General features: G+C 36.0%; 1 protein-coding gene across 1 annotated transcript; it reads right to left on the reverse strand.

Annotated features, from left to right (window-relative positions):
• Nucleotides 1-607: 607 nt before the first annotated feature.
• Nucleotides 608-16,576, reverse strand: LOC132746174 (protein lin-12-like). The gene is made up of 4 exons (XM_060735252.1): nt 16,406-16,576; nt 11,217-11,414; nt 10,725-10,813; nt 608-774 (listed from the first exon to the last, which is right to left on the reverse strand). The coding sequence occupies exons 1-4, from the start codon at nt 16,489-16,491 to the stop codon at nt 623-625; spliced, it is 525 nt and encodes a 174-aa protein (XP_060591235.1). The 5' UTR covers nt 16,492-16,576; the 3' UTR covers nt 608-622.
• Between the last annotated feature and the right edge of the window lie 4,501 nt (nt 16,577-21,077).

Consider the following 21,077-nt stretch of genomic DNA (forward strand, 5'->3'; position numbering starts at 1 on the left):
GTTTGTTTTATATCAGTACTTATATGTTGAAACTGGATGTATCTGATTTTACATAGATATCTACATGCATTTGTTGTTGTCGAATGTAATGGAATGCTAAGTTTAATGAATTTCCTCGAGTTGTATTAAGTATAATGCACATACGTGGTTAAATGCCATAAAATTTGGTTTCCCGACATTGTTTTGAATTATAACCCTTATTTGAATTTTCTATAGCAAACAGTCATTATTTTGAATGGTACTCTGTAAATGATGAATTTTAAACACAGGAGCGTCCGTTGTTGTATGGTTGTTGACTTCAAACCACTTGCCCCTCACCGCTTTAGGTTCGAATCCCATCATGGACTTTGGATATTTTCATTTGAGGACGCTATCTGGCTAGTGACGAAATGCCGATGGTTGCCCGGGTCGGTCGGGTGCCCGTTTGTTCCTGGAATAAACGTGGTCTTCCTCCACCAGTAAATATGGAAAGTCGCCATATGACCTTCACAGTGATGATGCAATAGAAAAAGTAAACATAAATAGATAAATCGAACATTAAGTGAAATTATAAGAACCCAAAGGTTATCAACACATAGTGCTTTTCATTCTTACAGATTAAACTTACGTTGAAATTAACAATTTAAGTGTTCTTAATGTATTTCCATAAAATAATCTTACGGATTTCGCAGTTGTGACCCCGGAACCCACTCGGACACTTGCAGAACGGAACTCCCCACCATGTATGACGTAACACTCCTCCATTTTCACATTGAAGCTCTCCCGTTTTGTTACCTGTAGAAAAATGACTGAATTTGTTGAAAGAAAAATAACAACAACAACAAAAACAAACGTTACGATCAGAAATGTTTTGTTCACTGTCGCAGAGAAAATATTTTCTATAATATCATACCTCTTTTGATTTAAAGGCACAATATGCCTCAGAAATTAATATTTCTTGTTGTTGTTTTTTCGTTAATATGTGTTAAATGATATTTTGATAATGCATTTACAGCACCTCAAAGTTGAACAACTACGAAAAGTAGCGCTGAATGTGCAATAATGTGTTATAAAGATAGGAAGGTATCAAAAATAAAAGATTTTGAAAAAAATAACATTTCATTTCTGAGGCTTAATGGGCCTTTAAAAGTGTTAATCAAATTGTAATAAAGCACTCAATGTATAAATCAGAACCTTTGTTACGGAAAGGGCTTAGTTTAACAACATGCAAAATCACACAAAGGTAGCTGATAGTTAGTTATTCGTAGTTCCCAACTATTTAACAGGTGGTAGTTAGTACTTCAATCCACTATCACCAGCATGCAATGTTAGAACACAAAATACGTTTTAAACACAGAATAAAGAAGGGGGCCTAGTTGTTTATCGCGCGAATCCCTAACTACCTACCAGAAGTTCGAATTACGAACTACCTTCTGGCAGGTAGTTGGGGATTCATACAAATAACCAACTGAGTTCCTTGGTCTACGTAGAGTTACGGAGGGCTGTAGGGATGGTGTAGCGGGGGGGGGGGGGGGCACTTTCCGCCAATTTGGTGCGCCGCTTGGTGTACACCACACCGTCATCACCAGAGCCTGGGAGGGTTACCGGCTACATGGTACATCCGCCAGGAGGCATGCTGGAGACCGGCAAAGGGTCGCAACACCAGCTCAGGACCGATTTATGGCCGTTCAGGCACGTCGTGCAAGGTTTTCGGTTCGAAATGACCTTGCTGATACTGCTGGGGTCGGTGTTTCCACGTAGACGGTACCTAGAAGGCTGCATCAAGGTAAATTTGCGGTCGAGAAGACCTTGCATACGTATCCCCTTGACACGTCGGCATCGCCAGGCCCGTTTGGAATGGACCATGGAGCATACACGGTGGGCCATGTTCTGTTCACTGATGAGTCAAGATTCTGCCTAGACTTCACAGATAGGCGTGCTAGAGTCTGGAGAAGACAAGGTGAACGGTTTTAAAGGCTGAAAATATTGCTAAGGATGACAGCTAAGGAGGTGGGTCAGTTATGGTGTGGGGAGGCATCAGCTGGGATGGAAGAACCGACCTGGCTGTGCTGAATAGATGCACACTGACAGGTCAGCGATAAATTGACGACATGTTAGACAACCAGGTTCGGTTGTATGCTGGAGCAGTCGGCGATCAGTTCATCCTAATACACGATAATGCTCGCCAGGGTGTTTCAGGACTATCAAGAGAGGATGTCTATTGAGCACATGAACTGAACAGCTCGCTCACTGCATGTTGGAGAACCATATTTCTTGTTATAAATTCGTTGCATTTATTTCGGCAAGTACTTTTTATGGGGAAAACATGGAAAGTTCGAATAGGTAGTTGTTGATTCACGCAGAATACCAACTGATTCCCCTATATGGAGACAAGGTGATCATGAAGAACATATCTATCTTGCTATATATCCGTTGCATTTATTCCTAAAAATACTTTCTGTTTTGAGGAAAAACATGCGCGAGTAACAAAGTACTGGTTGGTAGCTTGGGATTTGAAAAACCAACAAGGTCCTCTTCTTTATTCTGTATGATATGTTTGAACATAGTGGATGCATGGTCTCTGACGTCAGTGTTTTGGTTTTGTTTGAGTTTTTTACGTCACACCGACATTCCAGCTTTACTGGCGGAGAAGCCCCAAGGAGCATTATTTCAGGCACGACCGGGCACCTGAGTAGAACCATCGACGTTCCGTAAGCTAGCTGGATAGCTAGCTGGTGAAGGGGTGTTACCATATTATAGAAAACAGATATCTTGTTATTTAAACGTAGCATTTGTTATCCGTTAACTTGCATGTAATATCCAAATTACCAACTTCATTCTGATAGGTAGTTGGGGATTCTGAGTCCCATGGTCGACGTAAAAAGTGGGGTAATACCATTTGGTAGAACACATTTATCTTGCTATAAATCCGTTATATTTATTCCAGAAAAATATTTTCGTTTTGAAGGGAAAATATGCAAAGTTCGAATAACCAACTACCGTCTGGTTGGTAGTTTGGGATTCACGCGAGTAACCAACTGAGTCTCCTGGTCGACGTAGATACCCTTTGGTAGAATTCATATATCTTGTGATATATCTGTTTTTGTTGTTTTTATGCATATTTTGACATTTATTTGGTAATTAACGTGGATTGAAAGTATGCAAAAACATACCTTTATGAACATAATTTCCTAATTTCCACCAACAGTAATATTTTTGACTAGTTTTCTGGTATGGTATTTTATTGTCTGTCAACAGTCTTTCTTATTTTCTTTTTACTACTTGTTTGTCATTTATCATAACCCCTCGAGCAAGGAATTGTAAAACGCTTTAGACTTAACAACTATATTTAATTATTTAGGTGTGAAAATTCAATTGCTTTACTCAATTTCAAGTTAACTAATGTGATTATGTATAAAGTAACTTCCAAAATAGTTATAAATCAGAGCGGGCGCTGTGGTCCAGTGGTAACACTGTCTGACTACAAGTCTAGGGGTTGCGAGTTCGACCCCCCGCTACTCCACTAAAATACTAACAATCTTTCTACTTCACTAAAATTCTAACAATCGTATGAAAAAATAATAAAAATTCAAATTAATTAATACAAACTACTCACACACTGACACACATGACACTACTAAAACACTAAACTGACACACAGGACATTATTCACACACACAAAACTACTCACACAAAGACACACAGGTCTATACCATACGCACGGTACTATGGACACACAGGCTACTATACGCACGACACTACGGACAGACAGGGCACTATAGGGCACCATACGCACGACACTACGGACACACAGGGCACTATACGCACGACATTACAGACAGACAGGGCACTATACACACGACACTACAGACACAATGGCATTACACGTAGGACACTACAGACAAACAGGGCACTATACACACGACACTACAGACAGACAGGTCACAATACGCACGACACTACGGCCACAAATGGCATTACACGCACGACACTACAGACAGACAGTGCACCATACGCTCGACCCTACAGACAGGGCAACATGCGCACGGCACTACGGACACACAGTCACTATACGCACGGCACTACGGACACAAAGGGCAATATACGCATGACACTACGGCCACACAGGCCATTACACGCACGACACTACAGACAGACAGGGCACCATACGCACGACCCTACGCACGACAATACAGACATACAGGGCTTTACGCACGACACTACAGACACACAGGCCACTATACGCACGACACTTTAGACACACACTGACTCACACGACAGTACTAAAACACTAGCCTACTACGCACGACACTAAGGACACAAGAGGCACTACTCAAACACTGAGTTGACACACTGGAACTAATTAAACACGTACACACAAATAACACTACTCACAGCCTTACATACAAGACACTTACACCCACTCACACAATGATACACAGAAAATTCTAACTCACTAAAAATCAGGGCACAATTCAAACACTGGAATGACACACAGGACACTACTCAAACACTGAGTTGATAAACACAGGGCACTAACACCCAATACACAACTCACACAATACTTAAACACTGACACACATGACACTACTCAATCACAAACACATACGAAACTAGTTACATAACGGACACTACTCACACACTAACAAAGGACATTAGTTACATACAGGACACTACTCACACACTAACAAAGGACATTACTAAAATACTGGCAAACATGACACTACTCAAACACTGACAGACAGGATGCAACTCAAACACTGATACACATGATACTACTTAAACACTGACACACATGATACTACTTAAACACTTACACACATGACACTACTCAAATACTGACACACAGAATGCTACTCAAACACTGACACACATGATACTACTCAAACACTGACACACATGATACTACTCAAACACTTACACACATGATACTACTCAAACACTTACACACATGACACTACTCAAACACTGACACACATGACACTACTCAAACACTTACACACATGATACTACTCAAACACTGACACACATGACACTACTCAAACACTGACACACAGGACACTACTCAAACACTGACACACAGGACACTACTCAAACACTGACACACAGGACACTACTCAAACACTGACACACATGACACTACTCAAACACTGACACACAGGACACTACTCAAACACTGACACACATGATACTACTCAAACACTGACACATATGATACTACTCAAACACTTACAGACAGGACATTACTCAAACACTGACACACAGGATACTACTAAAACACCTATAAATAGGATACAACTGACACACATGACACTACTCAAACACTGATACACATGAAACTACTTAAACACTGACACATATGATACTACTCAAACACTTACACACAGGACACTACTCAACCACTGACACACATGATACTACTGAAACACTTATAAACAGGATACAACTGACACACATGACACTTCTCAAACACTGACACACATGATACTACTCAAACACTGACACACATGATACTACTCAAAAACTAACTTACATGGCACTACTCAAACACTGACACACAGGATACTACTCAAACATTTACACACAGGATACAACTCAAACACTTATACACAGGACACTACTCACACACTGATACACATGACACTACTCAAACACTGACACACATGATACTACTCAAACACTTACACACAGGACACTACTCATACACTTACACACAGGATACAAGTCAAACACTGATACACATGCCACTACTCAAACACTGATACACATGCCACTACTAAAAAACTGACACACAGGAAACAACTCAATACTGTCACACAGGATACTACTCAAACACTTACACACAGGATACAACTCAAACACTTACACACAGGACACTGCTCATACACTTACACACAGGATACAAGTCAAACACTGATACACATGCCACTACTCAAACACTGATACACAGGATACAACTCAAACACTGATACACATGCCACTACTCAAACACTGATACACAGGATACAACTCAAACACTGATACACAGGATACAACTCAAACACTGATACACAGGATACAACTCAAACACTGATACACAGGATACAACTCAAACACTGATACACAGGATACAACTCAAACACTGATACACAGGATACAACTCAAACACTGATACACAGGATACAACTCAAACACTGATACACAGGATACAACTCAAACACTGATACACAGGATACAACTCAAACACTGATACACAGGATACAACTCAAACACTTACACACAGGATACAACTCAAACACTGATACACATGTCACTACTCAAACACTGACCCACAGGATACTACTCAAACACTGATACACATGCCACTACTCAAACACTGATACACAGGATACTACTCAAACACTGATACACATGCCACTACTCAAAACACTAATACACATGTCACTACTCAAACACTGAGACACAGGATACAACTCAAACACTGATACACATGTCACTACTCAAACACTGACCCACAGGATACTACTCAAACACTGATACACATGCCACTACTCAAACACTGATACACAGGATACAACTCAAACACTGATACACATGCCATTACTCAAACACTGAGACACAGGATACTACTCAAACACTGATACACATGCCACTACTCAAACACTGACCCACAGGATACAACTCAAACACTGATACACATGCCACTACTCAAACACTTACCCACAGGATACAACTCAAATACTGATACACATGCCACTACTCAAACACTGATACACATGTCACTACTCAAACACTTACCCACAGGATACAACTCAAACACTGATACACATGCCACTACTCAAACACTGATACACATGCCACTACTCAAACACTGATACACATGTCACTACTCAAAACACTGACCCACAGGATACAACTCAAACACTGATACACATGCCACTACTCAAACACTGATACACATGCCACTACTCAAACACTGATACACATGTCACTACTCAAACACTGATACACATGCCACTACTCAAACACTGACCCACAGGATACAACTCAAACACTGATACACATGCCACTATTCAAACACTGATACACATGCCACTACTCAAACACTGATACACATGTCACTACTCAAACACTGATACACATGCCACTACTCAAACACTGACCCACAGGATACAAACTCAAACACTGATACACATGCCACTACTCAAACACTGATACACATGTCACTACTCAAACACTGACCCACAGGATACAACGCAAAACACTGATACACATGCCACAACTCAAACACTGATACACATGCCACTACTCAAACACTGATACACATGCCACTACTCAAACACTGATACACATGTCACTACTCAAACACTTACACACAGGATACAACTCAAACACTGATACACATGTCACTACTCAAACACTGACCCACAGGATACTACTCAAACACTTACACACAGGACACTACTCAAACACTGATACACATGCCACTACTCAAACACTTACACACAGGATACAACTCAAACACTGACGCACATGCCACTACTCAAACACTGACACACAGGATACTACTCAAACACTTATACACAGGATACAACTCAAACACTGATACACATGCCACTACTCAAACACTGACACACAGGATACTACTCAAACACTGACACACAGGACACTACTCAAACACTGATACACATGCCACTACTCAAACACTTACACACAGGATACAACTCAAACACTGACGCACATGCCACTACTCAAACACTGACACACAGGATACTACTCAAACACTTATACACAGGATACAACTCAAACACTGATACACATGCCACTACTCAAACACTGACACACAGGATACTACTCAAACACTGACACACAGGACACTACTCAAACACTGATACACATGCCACGTCTCAAACACTGACACTACTCAAACACTGACCCACAGGATACTACTCAAACACTTACACACAGGACACTACTCAAACACTGATACACATGCCACTACTCAAACACTTACACACAGGATACAACTCAAACACTGACGCACATGCCACTACTCAAACACTGACACACAGGATACTACTCAAACACTTATACACAGGATACAACTCAAACACTGATACACACATGCCACTACTCAAACACTGACACACAGGATACTACTCAAACACTGACACACAGGACACTACTCAAACACTGATACACATGCCACTACTCAAACACTTACACACAGGATACAACTCAAACACTGACGCACATGCCACTACTCAAACACTGACACACAGGATACTACTCAAACACTTATACACAGGATACAACTCAAACACTGATACACATGCCACTACTCAAACACTGACACACAGGATACTACTCAAACACTGACACACAGGACACTACTCAAACACTGATACACATGCCACGTCTCAAACACTGACACACAGGATACAACTTAAACACTGGCACACATGCCATTACTCAAACACTGACACACAGGATACTACTCAAACACTTACACACAGGACACTACTCAAACAAAGATACACATGTCACTACTCAAACACTGATACACAGGCCACTAATCAAACACTGACACACATGATACTACTCAAACACTTACACACAGGATACAACTCAAACACTGATACACATGCCACTACTCAAACACTGACACACAGGATACAACTCAAAACACTGGCACACATGCCATTACTCAAACACTGACACACAGGATACTACTCAAACACTGACACACAGGACACTACTTAAACACTGATACACATGCCACTACTCAAACACTGACACACAGGATACAACTCAAACACTGGCACACATGCCATTACTCAAACACTGACACACAGGATACTACTCAAACACTTACAGACAGGACACTTCTCAAACACTGATACACATGCCACTACTCAACCACTGATACACATGCCACTACTCAAACACTGACACACATGATACTACTCAAACACTTAAACACAGGATACAACTCACATACTGTCACACAGGATACTAATCAAACACTTACACACAGGATACAACTCAAACACTTACACACAGGACACTACTCACTCACTGATACACATGCCACTACTCAATCACTGACACACAGGATACTACTCAAACACTTACACACAGGATACAACTCAAACACTGATACACATGCCACTACTCAAACACTGACACACAGGATACTACTCAAACACTTACACACAGGACACTACTCAAACACTGACACACAGGACACTACTCAAACACTGATACACATGCCACTACTCAAACACTGACACACAGGATACAACTCACATACTGTCACACAGGACACTACTCAAACAATGAGCTGACACAGAGGACTCTACTTAAACCCTGAAAAACAAAGGGCACAACTAAAACATTGACCTGACATATAAGGCACTGAGACACAGGACACAACTCACACATTGACACACATGACACAACTCACACACTGACAAACAGGACAATACTCACAGCACACTACACTCACAGCGAACATGACTCACGGGGAAATACTCAAAAATAGAACTGAGGACACTAGTTAAACCCTTGTTAACCTTATACACAGAACACTGACCTTACATACGGCGAGGATGACTCACAGAACACTACTCACACACAGATCACTACCAAAACACCTGACCTCACACATAGGGCACTAATGTTTTCCCTCAAAACAGAAAGTAGTTTTAAGAATAAATGCAACGGATATATAGCAAGATAGATGTGTTCTTCATTATTGAATCACATTGTCTCAATGTGTCTCCATAAAGGGGAATCAGTTGGTTATCCGCGTGTATCCCCAGCTACCATCCAAAAAAGGTTGGAACATTACATGTATTTCTTAAAAACAGAATAAAAGTAACAAATATATGACAAAATGGATTAATTCTACCAAATGGTATCACCGCGGCTCCCTACATCGACCAAAGGACCCCAGATGGTAATTCGCGTGAATCAACAACTACCTACCAGAAGGTAGTTGGTAATTCGAACTTTGCATGTTTTCCCCATTAAAATGTACTTCTCGAAATAAATGTAACGGATTTATAACAAGAAAGATGTGTTCGCCAACATGCACTTGGTCGACGTAGGGTGATAGCATTTGGTAGAATTCACCCACTTGTCATATAAACATGTTAACTTAGAATTATTAACTACCTGCTGACAGGAAGTTGGGGAATTGCATGAATAACCGACTAGGCCCCCTCCTTTATTATCTACTTAAAAATGTATATGTTCAAGCTGGTGATAGTGGCTTTAATTTCCAAGGACTAGCTGTTTAATATTTGGGAATTACTCGAATTTCGAATATTCGACTACCAACTACCTACCAAAGTGACGCTCATTAATCTTATATACTCATTGGACAGTCTTTGATTGGAATGTAAAAAACTGGTCTTTTACAAAAACATGTATATGAATACATAAAATTGTATATAATTCATGTTATGTTGAACATGTTAATAAACCTTTTATAGGATCTAATATCATTAATTAAATATAAAGATTTTCGACAGTTTAAATGACCCAGTATAAACGTTTGTAAACTATATAACCAACGTCGATAGGCCATATAACCGTTTATACAGCCAAAATTCTTTATTCGAGGAAATACGAAAATTCGTACATTTACAGCAGCCGTTATATAAATAACATAGATGCCATGATTTTATCTGTGAAAATTTAAGTAATATGTGAACTTGAAATATTTATTATACGAGTAAACATATTTATAAAACACTTACTGCATCTCCCCCAGGCATCTCGTTCATAACGTTCGCAGCAAGACCGGTAACATTTGTACAGTGCGCATGTGCGAGAGGAGTAGCACAATCTAAAAATAGATTAAAAAAATCCAAAATAAGTCAACCTAAAAGAACCGTCTTTATTGAAAATATAACTGTATAATTAGTTTAGAAACCCTACGACCAAGTTAATTCATGATGGTTAAGTACTGTTGTCATTACCGAACTAAAAATGAAAAAGGACCGGAAACTGCTAGGAAATCAGTGTCCACAACACAACTACTTGCATGAAATGTTGAAAGAAAAAGGGTATGGCCACGTATATAAATTTAAGAATGTAATAAGATAATTTTAACATGGTGAAAATTTTAACATGGGATATCACTCGTGGCTACTGCCACTCGTGAAATACTTATTTTCATACCACTCGATGAAAACAAATCCCGTATACTATTAATAGAAAAAAAATCTCTATATCTTCCATAGGCTTACCTACAGCTGCGTCCATGACTACTTTCTTCATAACTTTCATAACTACTGTCGGAAATCGACTCGAACGATTCATCGTATGAAAAATCGTCGCAACATTTGATTGTGAAGCAAGTGCCATTGCTGGATTCGATGGAAGAGCAGACATGTGTGACGTTGTTTCTACTCGGGCAGTTCGCTGGCTCTTCCTCGCTCCACCCTCTGAAAACAAAAACTTTAAACATATATTTATCATAAAATCAGAGTATCACTAGGTATTTATTAAAGGTACTCGTCGAATGATATAATTTGACATGAATTCTGAAAAATGACACAAAACTGAAAATCGTTGCAACGTTTATATACACTGCAAAGAATAGCACAAAAATACGTTTTTCAATTATTTATTTCAGAGTATAATTCTTAATAATCTTTGGCATGTAATTCTGTTTTAAGAGCTCCAGGTGATATATGTAAGGTATTCTGTTTTAAGAGCTCCAGGTGATCTATGTAAGGTATTCTGTTTTAAGAGCTCCAGGTGATCTATGTAAGGTATTCTGTTTTAAGAGCTCCAGGTGATCTATGTAAGGTATTCTGTTTTAAGAGCTCCAGGTGATCTATGTAAGGTATTCTGTTTTAAGAGCTCCAGGTGATCTATGTAAGGTATTCTGTTTTAAGAGCTCCAGGTGATCTATGTAAGGTATTCTGTTTTAAGAGCTCCAGGTGATCTATGTAAGGTATTCTGTTTTAAGAGCTCCAGGTGATATATGTAAGGTATTCAAATGTTATGTTTTCTAGACTTTAGTGGAGTTCCTTTAAAGTAAATCTTCATATTATTGATGAATTACAAAATAAAGTAATACATGGCTGGTAAATTTACATTTAAAGAGCATATAATCATTATACAAAGTGTGTATACTTATTGCATATCAAAATACAAGGAAAAAATGAAAACAAGAATCTTAATTTACATGTATGTGTCAATGCATTTAAAACATTAGTAATAATATTAAAGTTACGCTATAATGATACATTGATTTGTTAGTAAAGATAAATCAATTTATACCCCCCCCCCCACACACACACGGAAAATCATAGCAAGTTTAATTTTCAATTTAAATATTTAAATGCACTGTAATTGGACAAAACACGCACCCATGTTTTATTTTTTTTTTCGGTATAAACCACTTGCATTTGAATGTTATCATGTTATTTTATTACACATTTATTAGAAGTATGATTTATAATGCTTCAACAGGATGTTGTCACCGTAGTGCAGTAACAGGTTAACTCCTATTAAATTATACAAGAAGTTAACCCGTTACTGCACTAAGGTGACTTTGTATGCGCTGGGAACATTAAAAAGATATTATTGATAACTTTCATATTCCGGGAACAATCTAACACCAGTCTGACGCAACTTTAAAGATCATATTTAAGTACAGGTTTCAAATAACCATTATGCCTATTCATTAAACTTGATATTTTGTCACGATTTTGTAATAGAGTGCGAATTTAAACATAGAGATTACATAACAATATTTGATAGGTACAGTCAAACTTACTTTCATTCCCAAATGATTTACTATCTTGAAATTAATATGATATTAAATAAAAGCGCTATAAAAAATCTCTTTGTGTATTATCCAAGGTTGAGAATAGCTTTTCTTAAAAGATTATATAAGATAAAGGTGAACCACTCAGTGTATTTGTCCAATGTTCAAAATGGCATTTCTTAAAAGATAATACAAAATAAAGGAGAACCGTCTCTGTATTTTGTCCAAGGTTCAACCCAAGATGTAGTTATCTTCACTATAGTTATCATTCCGTGTGAAATTGCTATAATGTTCAAGACAAAAAAATCCCATCCAAGTCACTATATCTTCAACGTACGTAACGTAAACTAAGGTTACGTCAATTACGTCATTGATCAAACTCGTTCACGTATTATTATAGCAGAATGCCCCGAAATTCATGCTATTTTTTATGAAAATTTTGAAAGTTTTTAAAATGTAAAATATTGTGAAGGGAACAAAGAAAGTAACATTGCAAACGGAAATAGCCATCCACGTAAACATCCAAAAAGAATTAGAAATATGATAAAAAATAGCAATTACTGTGGAAGTCTTTGATTAGAAATAGGGTGATGAATACTGCAAAATCTGTTATTAATCGCTAATAACATGTAAAGTACTTCAATCTGGAATGTTTTTATTTTACTTACTAAGTACATTTTTTTTCGAGTTTGATTTTAAAGAAATATTTTGGGCTCTTCTGGAGGCACGCAGCTTTAATTTTCTTTCTGCTGGGGAGTAAACATTTGATGACATATATTAAATATATTATAAAAGTATTGCTCCATTGGTAATATATAACATTGAACAATAGCGGTGTCATGCTGTAAAAAATGTTGAAAAAACGCAGACGAGATTGTCTCATTACAAAGAACTCCATTATGCATAAAATACACAGATTCTTTTTAAAAATAACAATAAACCTATAAATCTTTATAATTATTTATAGACCATGTTTACGTACCATGAATAAAAAGTCACGATATGTAGACGCTTGTAAGCAATTCTTTATCACTTATTGTCATCTGTAAACTGATGCCCTGTATTCGTCTACGGTTTCGGTTAAGGAAAAAATAGACCGGTTAAGATTGATAGCAAAGGACAAAAAAGTGGTTGCGATATTGCCACAAGCAAAGGAAAAGTGAATCCGAGATCTTGTTTAACGTCAAGGCAGCGGCAGAGAGAAAATCTCGTACATAAAATAACACACACATATAGAACATATATGTGTTTGTTTTTCTATTTTTTTACGCCGATTTGAACACAATGGTTAGTCGTATCTTGGCGACCGATCCACTTAACCGGTTGCTTTGGATAACTAACCAGTATTTACCATTTTCTCCATTAGTTACCCATTACTTCTGAATCAGCGGTGAGACATTGAAAAAGACCATTGATTATAAATGTGTTTTTTTTATTTCTCTAAGTTTTGTGGTCGGTTCAAACATTATGCTAGTCTTCCTGGTCTACCGAAACTATTACGTGTATGTAAAAATGTCAAAATCGGTACAAATATATTACTATAATAATATTTCTTTGAGGAGGTCTCTTATTATCATTATGAACATTTTTGTTATCTGAATAATGTAATGCCAACTCATAAAGATCTTCATGTATAAATATAAAACAAATGTACAAATGTATATGAGTATGTGACTTTGTTAAATATTTAACTCTGTCTTATCATATGAGCATGCTTTTAGAAAAAAGTGCCTTTTTTCGTATACAATTATTTCCATGCGCCATAAATAATTATTTAATAAAAAATTCCAAATACGATTTGTCCGAAACGCTGAAACATTTGTGATCTATAGAGGGTCGTCAAATGAGAGTCTTTTTTGTTTGTTATTTTTTCATAATCACTAAAATCAATATGGATAGAATAAAATAATAAAATCATGAATTCGATCTTCTATTTATCACCGCATTATATACTTTTATAAAAAAAATAAATAAATAAAATAAAAACATAAAATACAAACTTTTCGAAATGATAATTGTAATGCTTTAAAGAGATGTATTTTTTCTAATAGGAAGAATTGTATATTTTTACCGTCTTGCGGCATCTGTTCTTAATTTGGGGTCAAAAGAATGTGAGGAAGTAGGGTGCTATGATTTAAGCATAAACAAACGCATGGTTATTTTAGCAAATTCATATATGTACGACGCTGCCATTCCAGCATAGACAAATGCGCGATGCGATCATTTCAGCATAGACAAATGTACAATCTGATCATTTCAGCATAGACAAATGAAAAATGTGATAATTTTTGTGTAGACAAATGCATAATGCAATCATTTTAGCATATATAAATGTACAATGCGATCATTTTAGCATATATAAATGTACAATGCGATCATTTTAGCATAGACAAACGCCCATGGCGATGATTATAGCAAGACAAAAGCAGGATGCAATAATTTTAGCATAGACAAATGCACAGTGTGATAATTTTAGCATAGACATTTGCACAGTGGTGATAATTTTAGCATAGACAAATGCATATTGCGACCATTTTAGCATAGACAAATGCATATTGCGACCATTTTAGCATAGACAAAAGCGCAGTGCAATCATTTCGGCATACAGAAATGTACAATGCAATGATTCTGGTGTAGACAAATGAACATAGTGTAAAGAATGCTCCCTCCCTGCGGGTCAGTCAGTATTATAAGAATAATTTAGATAGACATCTTTTTCGGTCAAGTTTTGTGAATGGGTCTTTGCTCTTATTGAAATATTATGTTTGACTACTCAAACAAAGTTTCATACGGGAGTATACAGCACCGCCTTTGTGGTGCTTTTTACTTGTAAAGTAATTACATTTATATTGATTTTTTTATTCCTTGCACTGCTCTTATATATTGCATTATATCTGATTCTTTTTGTACTGTCCCTATATCGCATTATATCTGATTCTTTTTGTACTGTCCCTATATCGCATTATATCTGATTCTTTTTGTACTGTCCCTATATTGCATTACTGAAATTTATTGCATTTTTCTTTTGGTTCTGCTCTTATATCGCATTAAATCTGATTTTGTTGTATAACGCTTATATTGAAATATATCTGATTTTATTGTATAACCCAATTTCTGATTTCTTTCTATTGCCCCTATACTGTACCATTTCTGCTTATCAACAAATGAAAGCATTGCATACATTACAAACACGTGAATATGGACACATGCATCTTTATGCCCATTATGCCTCAGAAATGCTTTTAATTTTATTTCTTCAAAGCTTTTTAATTTTGGTGTACTTTCATAGTATCCAAAAAGTTACTCATTGGCAAATTATCGGAACCATATTTTTCATCTCTTGCTTTTTTTGGCAATAGGTAGAGTTAAAGTAAACTAGTATTTGTGTAAGGAAGTCAAACTACTACATACTTTATTTACATTTTGCTACTATTACGTCAAATTATTTCATATTTATCGTTACTTTTTTCAGGTAACAAAAGCATCTAACATTTCTTTTTAACCATTATTTAAACATTATAAAATTCACGTTAAAGAAGTAAACATTTATTTTTTTCTGGGGCATAATTTGCCTTTAATATAAAATTGTTAAGCATTTATTTCTCGGTATTACAGTTCGTATTTAGACCTTATATGTTTAAAAAAAGAAGCGTGTACCTTGCCCAGCTCCAAAATCCGCCTTCGACGCATGGCAAACTAATCGCCAAGGCAACGAGGATGATAATTCCAAAAGCAGACGACATTTCTCTTGTTTCTACATTATCGAAAACAGAAATAATCCGACTGCAGTTAAAAGCCCGGATATATCTGATTTGTTTACAGGTAAAGCAGACGACGACTTGTTTTTCTTCAAATTATTCACCCGTGAACACAAAAATAGTATCAGTTGAAGAATGATTATATATATATAAAAATACGTATATGTCTTTGTTGGGTATATTGTTAATCTTCTTGAAAAACACGTCATTAATTATTAAGAATAGCAGGCTCGAGATTTATTGATTTCAAATGGTTAAGATGTTGATATTTTGCTGGAAATAGGTCTTAGCATCATTTTATATTACGACATAATTTATTCATTTTATTTTCCAATGAATGCATAATAAAGAGTGTTCTGGACGAAGGTTGCTGGTTCGAACCCGAGAGGCCATTGTACATCGCAAATCAGTCTTATACAAGAAGAAAATACAACATTTTTTTTGTAATAACTTTTTTATTTCTTTTGGCGAATAATTTCCATCATGACTGGGTATAAAAGCAATTTAGGAACTTTAAATACACATCATATTTGCTCCGACAACGGTCGCAAATAGAAAAAACGTTATGTTAAATTTCAGCCAAAAAGGGACTCGAAGAATGAGAGTACCTTCCGCCAAAGCGGTTTAACATAACGACTAAACCCAGCCACGTTGAAAACTCTAGAAGTTAATATTAGAAATCTGATTTATATATAAATTGTTTAGGAATAACTAACAACCAATACTGATAAAAGTGACAAATCTGTCTTTACGTCACTAAATCACATCGGGAAGATAGGCTGAATGAATAAATGGCCTCGGAAATATTATTTAGCATCAGGTCATACATAAGAGCATTCAAGCAGACAATGACAACAAATTTAAGATCTAGGTAGGTGCTGACTTAAATATCAGTGGTCTAAATAGTGAGGTCAAATTAAGAATAAAACAATGAATTAGGACCGAATCTGGTGGTCTTAAAAGTGGATAAGCGGGGTGGTCTTAATTCTGGATCATGTAACCATTGATATAAAGAACAGAAAATTCCATTCTTTTAAAAAAATGGTCTTAATAGCGGGGTGGTCTTAATTCCGGGGTGGTCTTAAGGAGGGATTCTACTATATATTATAGCTACTGGGAGACAAGTGTGTATCGTCGTACCTAAAGAACATTGGGGCTAGAGTTTATATAACGGTATTTTAGGTAGTGACCCCGCCATTTATTACATAGGTGACTATAGAGCTGTTTTATACGTTTTCTTGCTCGGTCAGCGTGATATAACGCCATGATCGCCATGGTAAATTATGTGACCAAATTAGTTTTGTATATGGAAACTTACTTCTGATAATATCTATGATTACTTTGAGATCCGCAATAATAGCCGAAGATGTTTTAAGGCCTATATCCTTGCCTCCACAATGAATACGAATACAGGTTTGGGTTCATTCTGCTTAAAGGAAGTTAAGTAGGCTATACTTTGTTCGAGATCCTCGATTTTCATACCACCCATATGTTCCCAGCAATAGTGTTCCTAACACCGTCTGGTGTTGAACACAGTCTATGATATGCACCGCTTAAAATGAAGGAACCAGTATAAAGAAGGAACCAATTATCAATACCTTAAAGAGACTTGGAAACTTGGAGCTTAATCGTCAATATTAAGGTAAAGGTATCCGCCAGCGGTCTACCTATACTGTGATAGCAAATGTTACATTTAAGTTGCCAAAAGCGGATCGCCGACCAATAACAACATTATAATTGACATTGCGTTTGTTAGACTTATAGCCAATATCACCTCACCAATTATGACATAAATAATACATTAATATGTATACCATCGAATCGATCTGGTATTATTATTATCATCATTATCTTTGTCAAATTTCCATTATCATTCTTAAATCATATTATCATTTCATCATTATATTTATCAAACCATCATTATCACACAGCGACGACTATCATCATTTCGTCGTTATCATTATATTATCATTATCTTAGCAAATTATCATTATTATTCTGAAATCATTTTTTAACAACACAAACATTATGATGTTATCATCATCATCATTATCATTATCTTTATAGTATTATCATTATAATTCTGAACTCATTATCATAACAACACAAACATTCTGATGATATCACCATCATTTCATCATTATCTTTTATCAAATAATCATTAACCTGAATTAATTATCGTAACAACACAAACATTCTGATGTTCTAATCAACATTCATCATTATCTTTATCATTTCATCACACAACTTTATCTTTATCATTTGGTATTTATTATTTCTACATTATCTTTATTAGTTCATCATTATCTTTATCATTTCATCACACAACTTTATCTTTATCATTTGGTATTTATTATTTCTACATTATCTTTATTAGTTCATCATTATCTTTATCATTTCATCACACAACTTTATCTTTATCATTTGGCATTTGGCAGATCCTTCACAATATCTTTATAATTTAGAAAAATAAGTAACTGCTATCACTTGGTTCATTTTAATTATATTGAGATAAGATCATATGTACATGGTAAACATTATAGGCACATTTTACCTCTCAAATCCATACTTTTGCATTTCTTTAGACATGCAAAACGTTTTAATAATTGATAAAAAAAACTGTAAAAAATAATGCTGAACATGCAGTTGTGTGTCGTTTAAGGTAGCAAAATGTAATCAAAGTACTATTTTAACCACCATGCAAAATATTTATTCATTAAATATACCATTTGCATCCTCTGCAAAATAAGCAAACGATTTATGTATAAAGCATATGAGTATGTTTTGGAAACTGTTACGACACACAAAAGATAGTTTTTTTTTTCAGAAATAAAAATTTTAGCATTTCTAGGTAAAAATGGGCTTTTAAACAATGCATTTATTTTATGTCAATATCTACAGGGCTATGATGTTGACATTTAAGTCATATTAATATTTTGTGTCCGTTTTGCTCAAATGGAAGAGCATCGAACTTATTATTCAGGGGTTGGTGGCTAGATTCTCGAACGAGGCAAAACTTTCAGTGTCAGTTGATCTAAGGCATTGGTTATGAAGTGTCATTTTGCTCTCGATGCTGATTCAGAAATCATGAGATAAGTAATAGCTCTCTTGGAGAAATTGGAAACTACTGGTTAGTAATTCAGAAAGGCCTGCCTTAATAATCTTATTGTCTTAACTTTATTCTCAAAAAACAAGTGCATGTTCGCCTGGTAAAGTAGACTGTGATGATTTCTTTGAATTTGGTAAGGGTTTTTTTATGTCAAATTATCTCAACGTTTTGCTTATCAAACTGCATCAAAACGCTCTTTTTGCTAAACTACAATACGGTAGATAGTACATTTGTATTGTTTTGACCACAGGTATGCATACGTATTAATATTTTAGGGGGTGGGGCGGGCATTTATACTAGTTTTCAGGACGGAGCCGTGATTCAAATATTGCTGATTTTCGTTTAAAGAACACTAAGTTTAAATTCAAATCTCAGACAAACCATCCAAATCCCAAAGGGGTTGAGGTCATGACCCCCTGCCCCTACCCCTCTGGATCTGCGAATAACAATTACCTGCAAAAAGTGATAACCTTTTCCTCATCCTGTCTGTCGCTCGTCAAAATCAAAACCTTTAAAACAAAATATACAAACGTAGTTCTACATGTATTACCTAAATGAATCTCTCTATATATTTATGTAAGATTTTTTTTATATAAAAAATGTTGGGTAGTTAACCAGGACATTAGATATTTTTTTAGTGTACTAAGAGGCTTAACCCAGGTTTATTTTGCCTTAGTCATCGTTCAGTAGGTCACGAAACATTTATTTATTTATATTTTGAAATAAAGTCCAATTCATGACCTAAATTCAATGTAAACCTATGTTTAAAGTACATTTTGTAAATATTCTCCACAACATTGCATCGTGATATTGCCTTTGCGTTCATTTAAGGTATTACATCCCTGATCGGAAATTTAAGATAATTTATGTAAGAAGGAAAATTTAAACTAACGTTTAAACTTTGCATGGATTGAAACTTTTAGAGCAGAAAACTCAAAATTAAGCATACTTCATTTAATAAAAATATTTTGAGTTTCTTTATTTTCACTTATTATGCAAATTTTGAAACAATTTTATCAATTATAAATTGCAATGCTTCAATTTTTAAACATGTACCATTTACAAAATTCCATTTAGGTGCCTAATATCTTAATTGTATATTAGTTTGTCTAAATGTTAATTTGTTAAAACATGTTAAATAGACGTTACGCTGTATTATATAAGGCGATAATATGCAAATATTCCTGTACCAGGACGCGTCAATCTGTGTTATAAAATCAAATCTTATCGGCCCTTTCCTTCAAACTTCGGATAAAAATCTTTATTGGTAATAACCGAGATGTTCCGATTGAAAAGATCATATATTTTCATACCAGAAAAATTTAAGACATTTTGTGAAGATTTAACCAAAATAAGAATGAAGTCAGCCCAATTTGACAGGGCTATGATTGTATTTATATTGTTTAATATTGACTTCTTAGCCATTGCTTTTTATAGAGTGTAGGACAAAAGCCCCCCCGGA

This window comes from Ruditapes philippinarum, unplaced genomic scaffold (genome assembly GCF_026571515.1).
Source record: "Ruditapes philippinarum isolate M1 unplaced genomic scaffold, ASM2657151v2 ctg7631_1_1_1_1, whole genome shotgun sequence".
In the NCBI taxonomy this organism is placed as follows: Eukaryota; Metazoa; Mollusca; class Bivalvia; order Venerida; family Veneridae; genus Ruditapes; species Ruditapes philippinarum.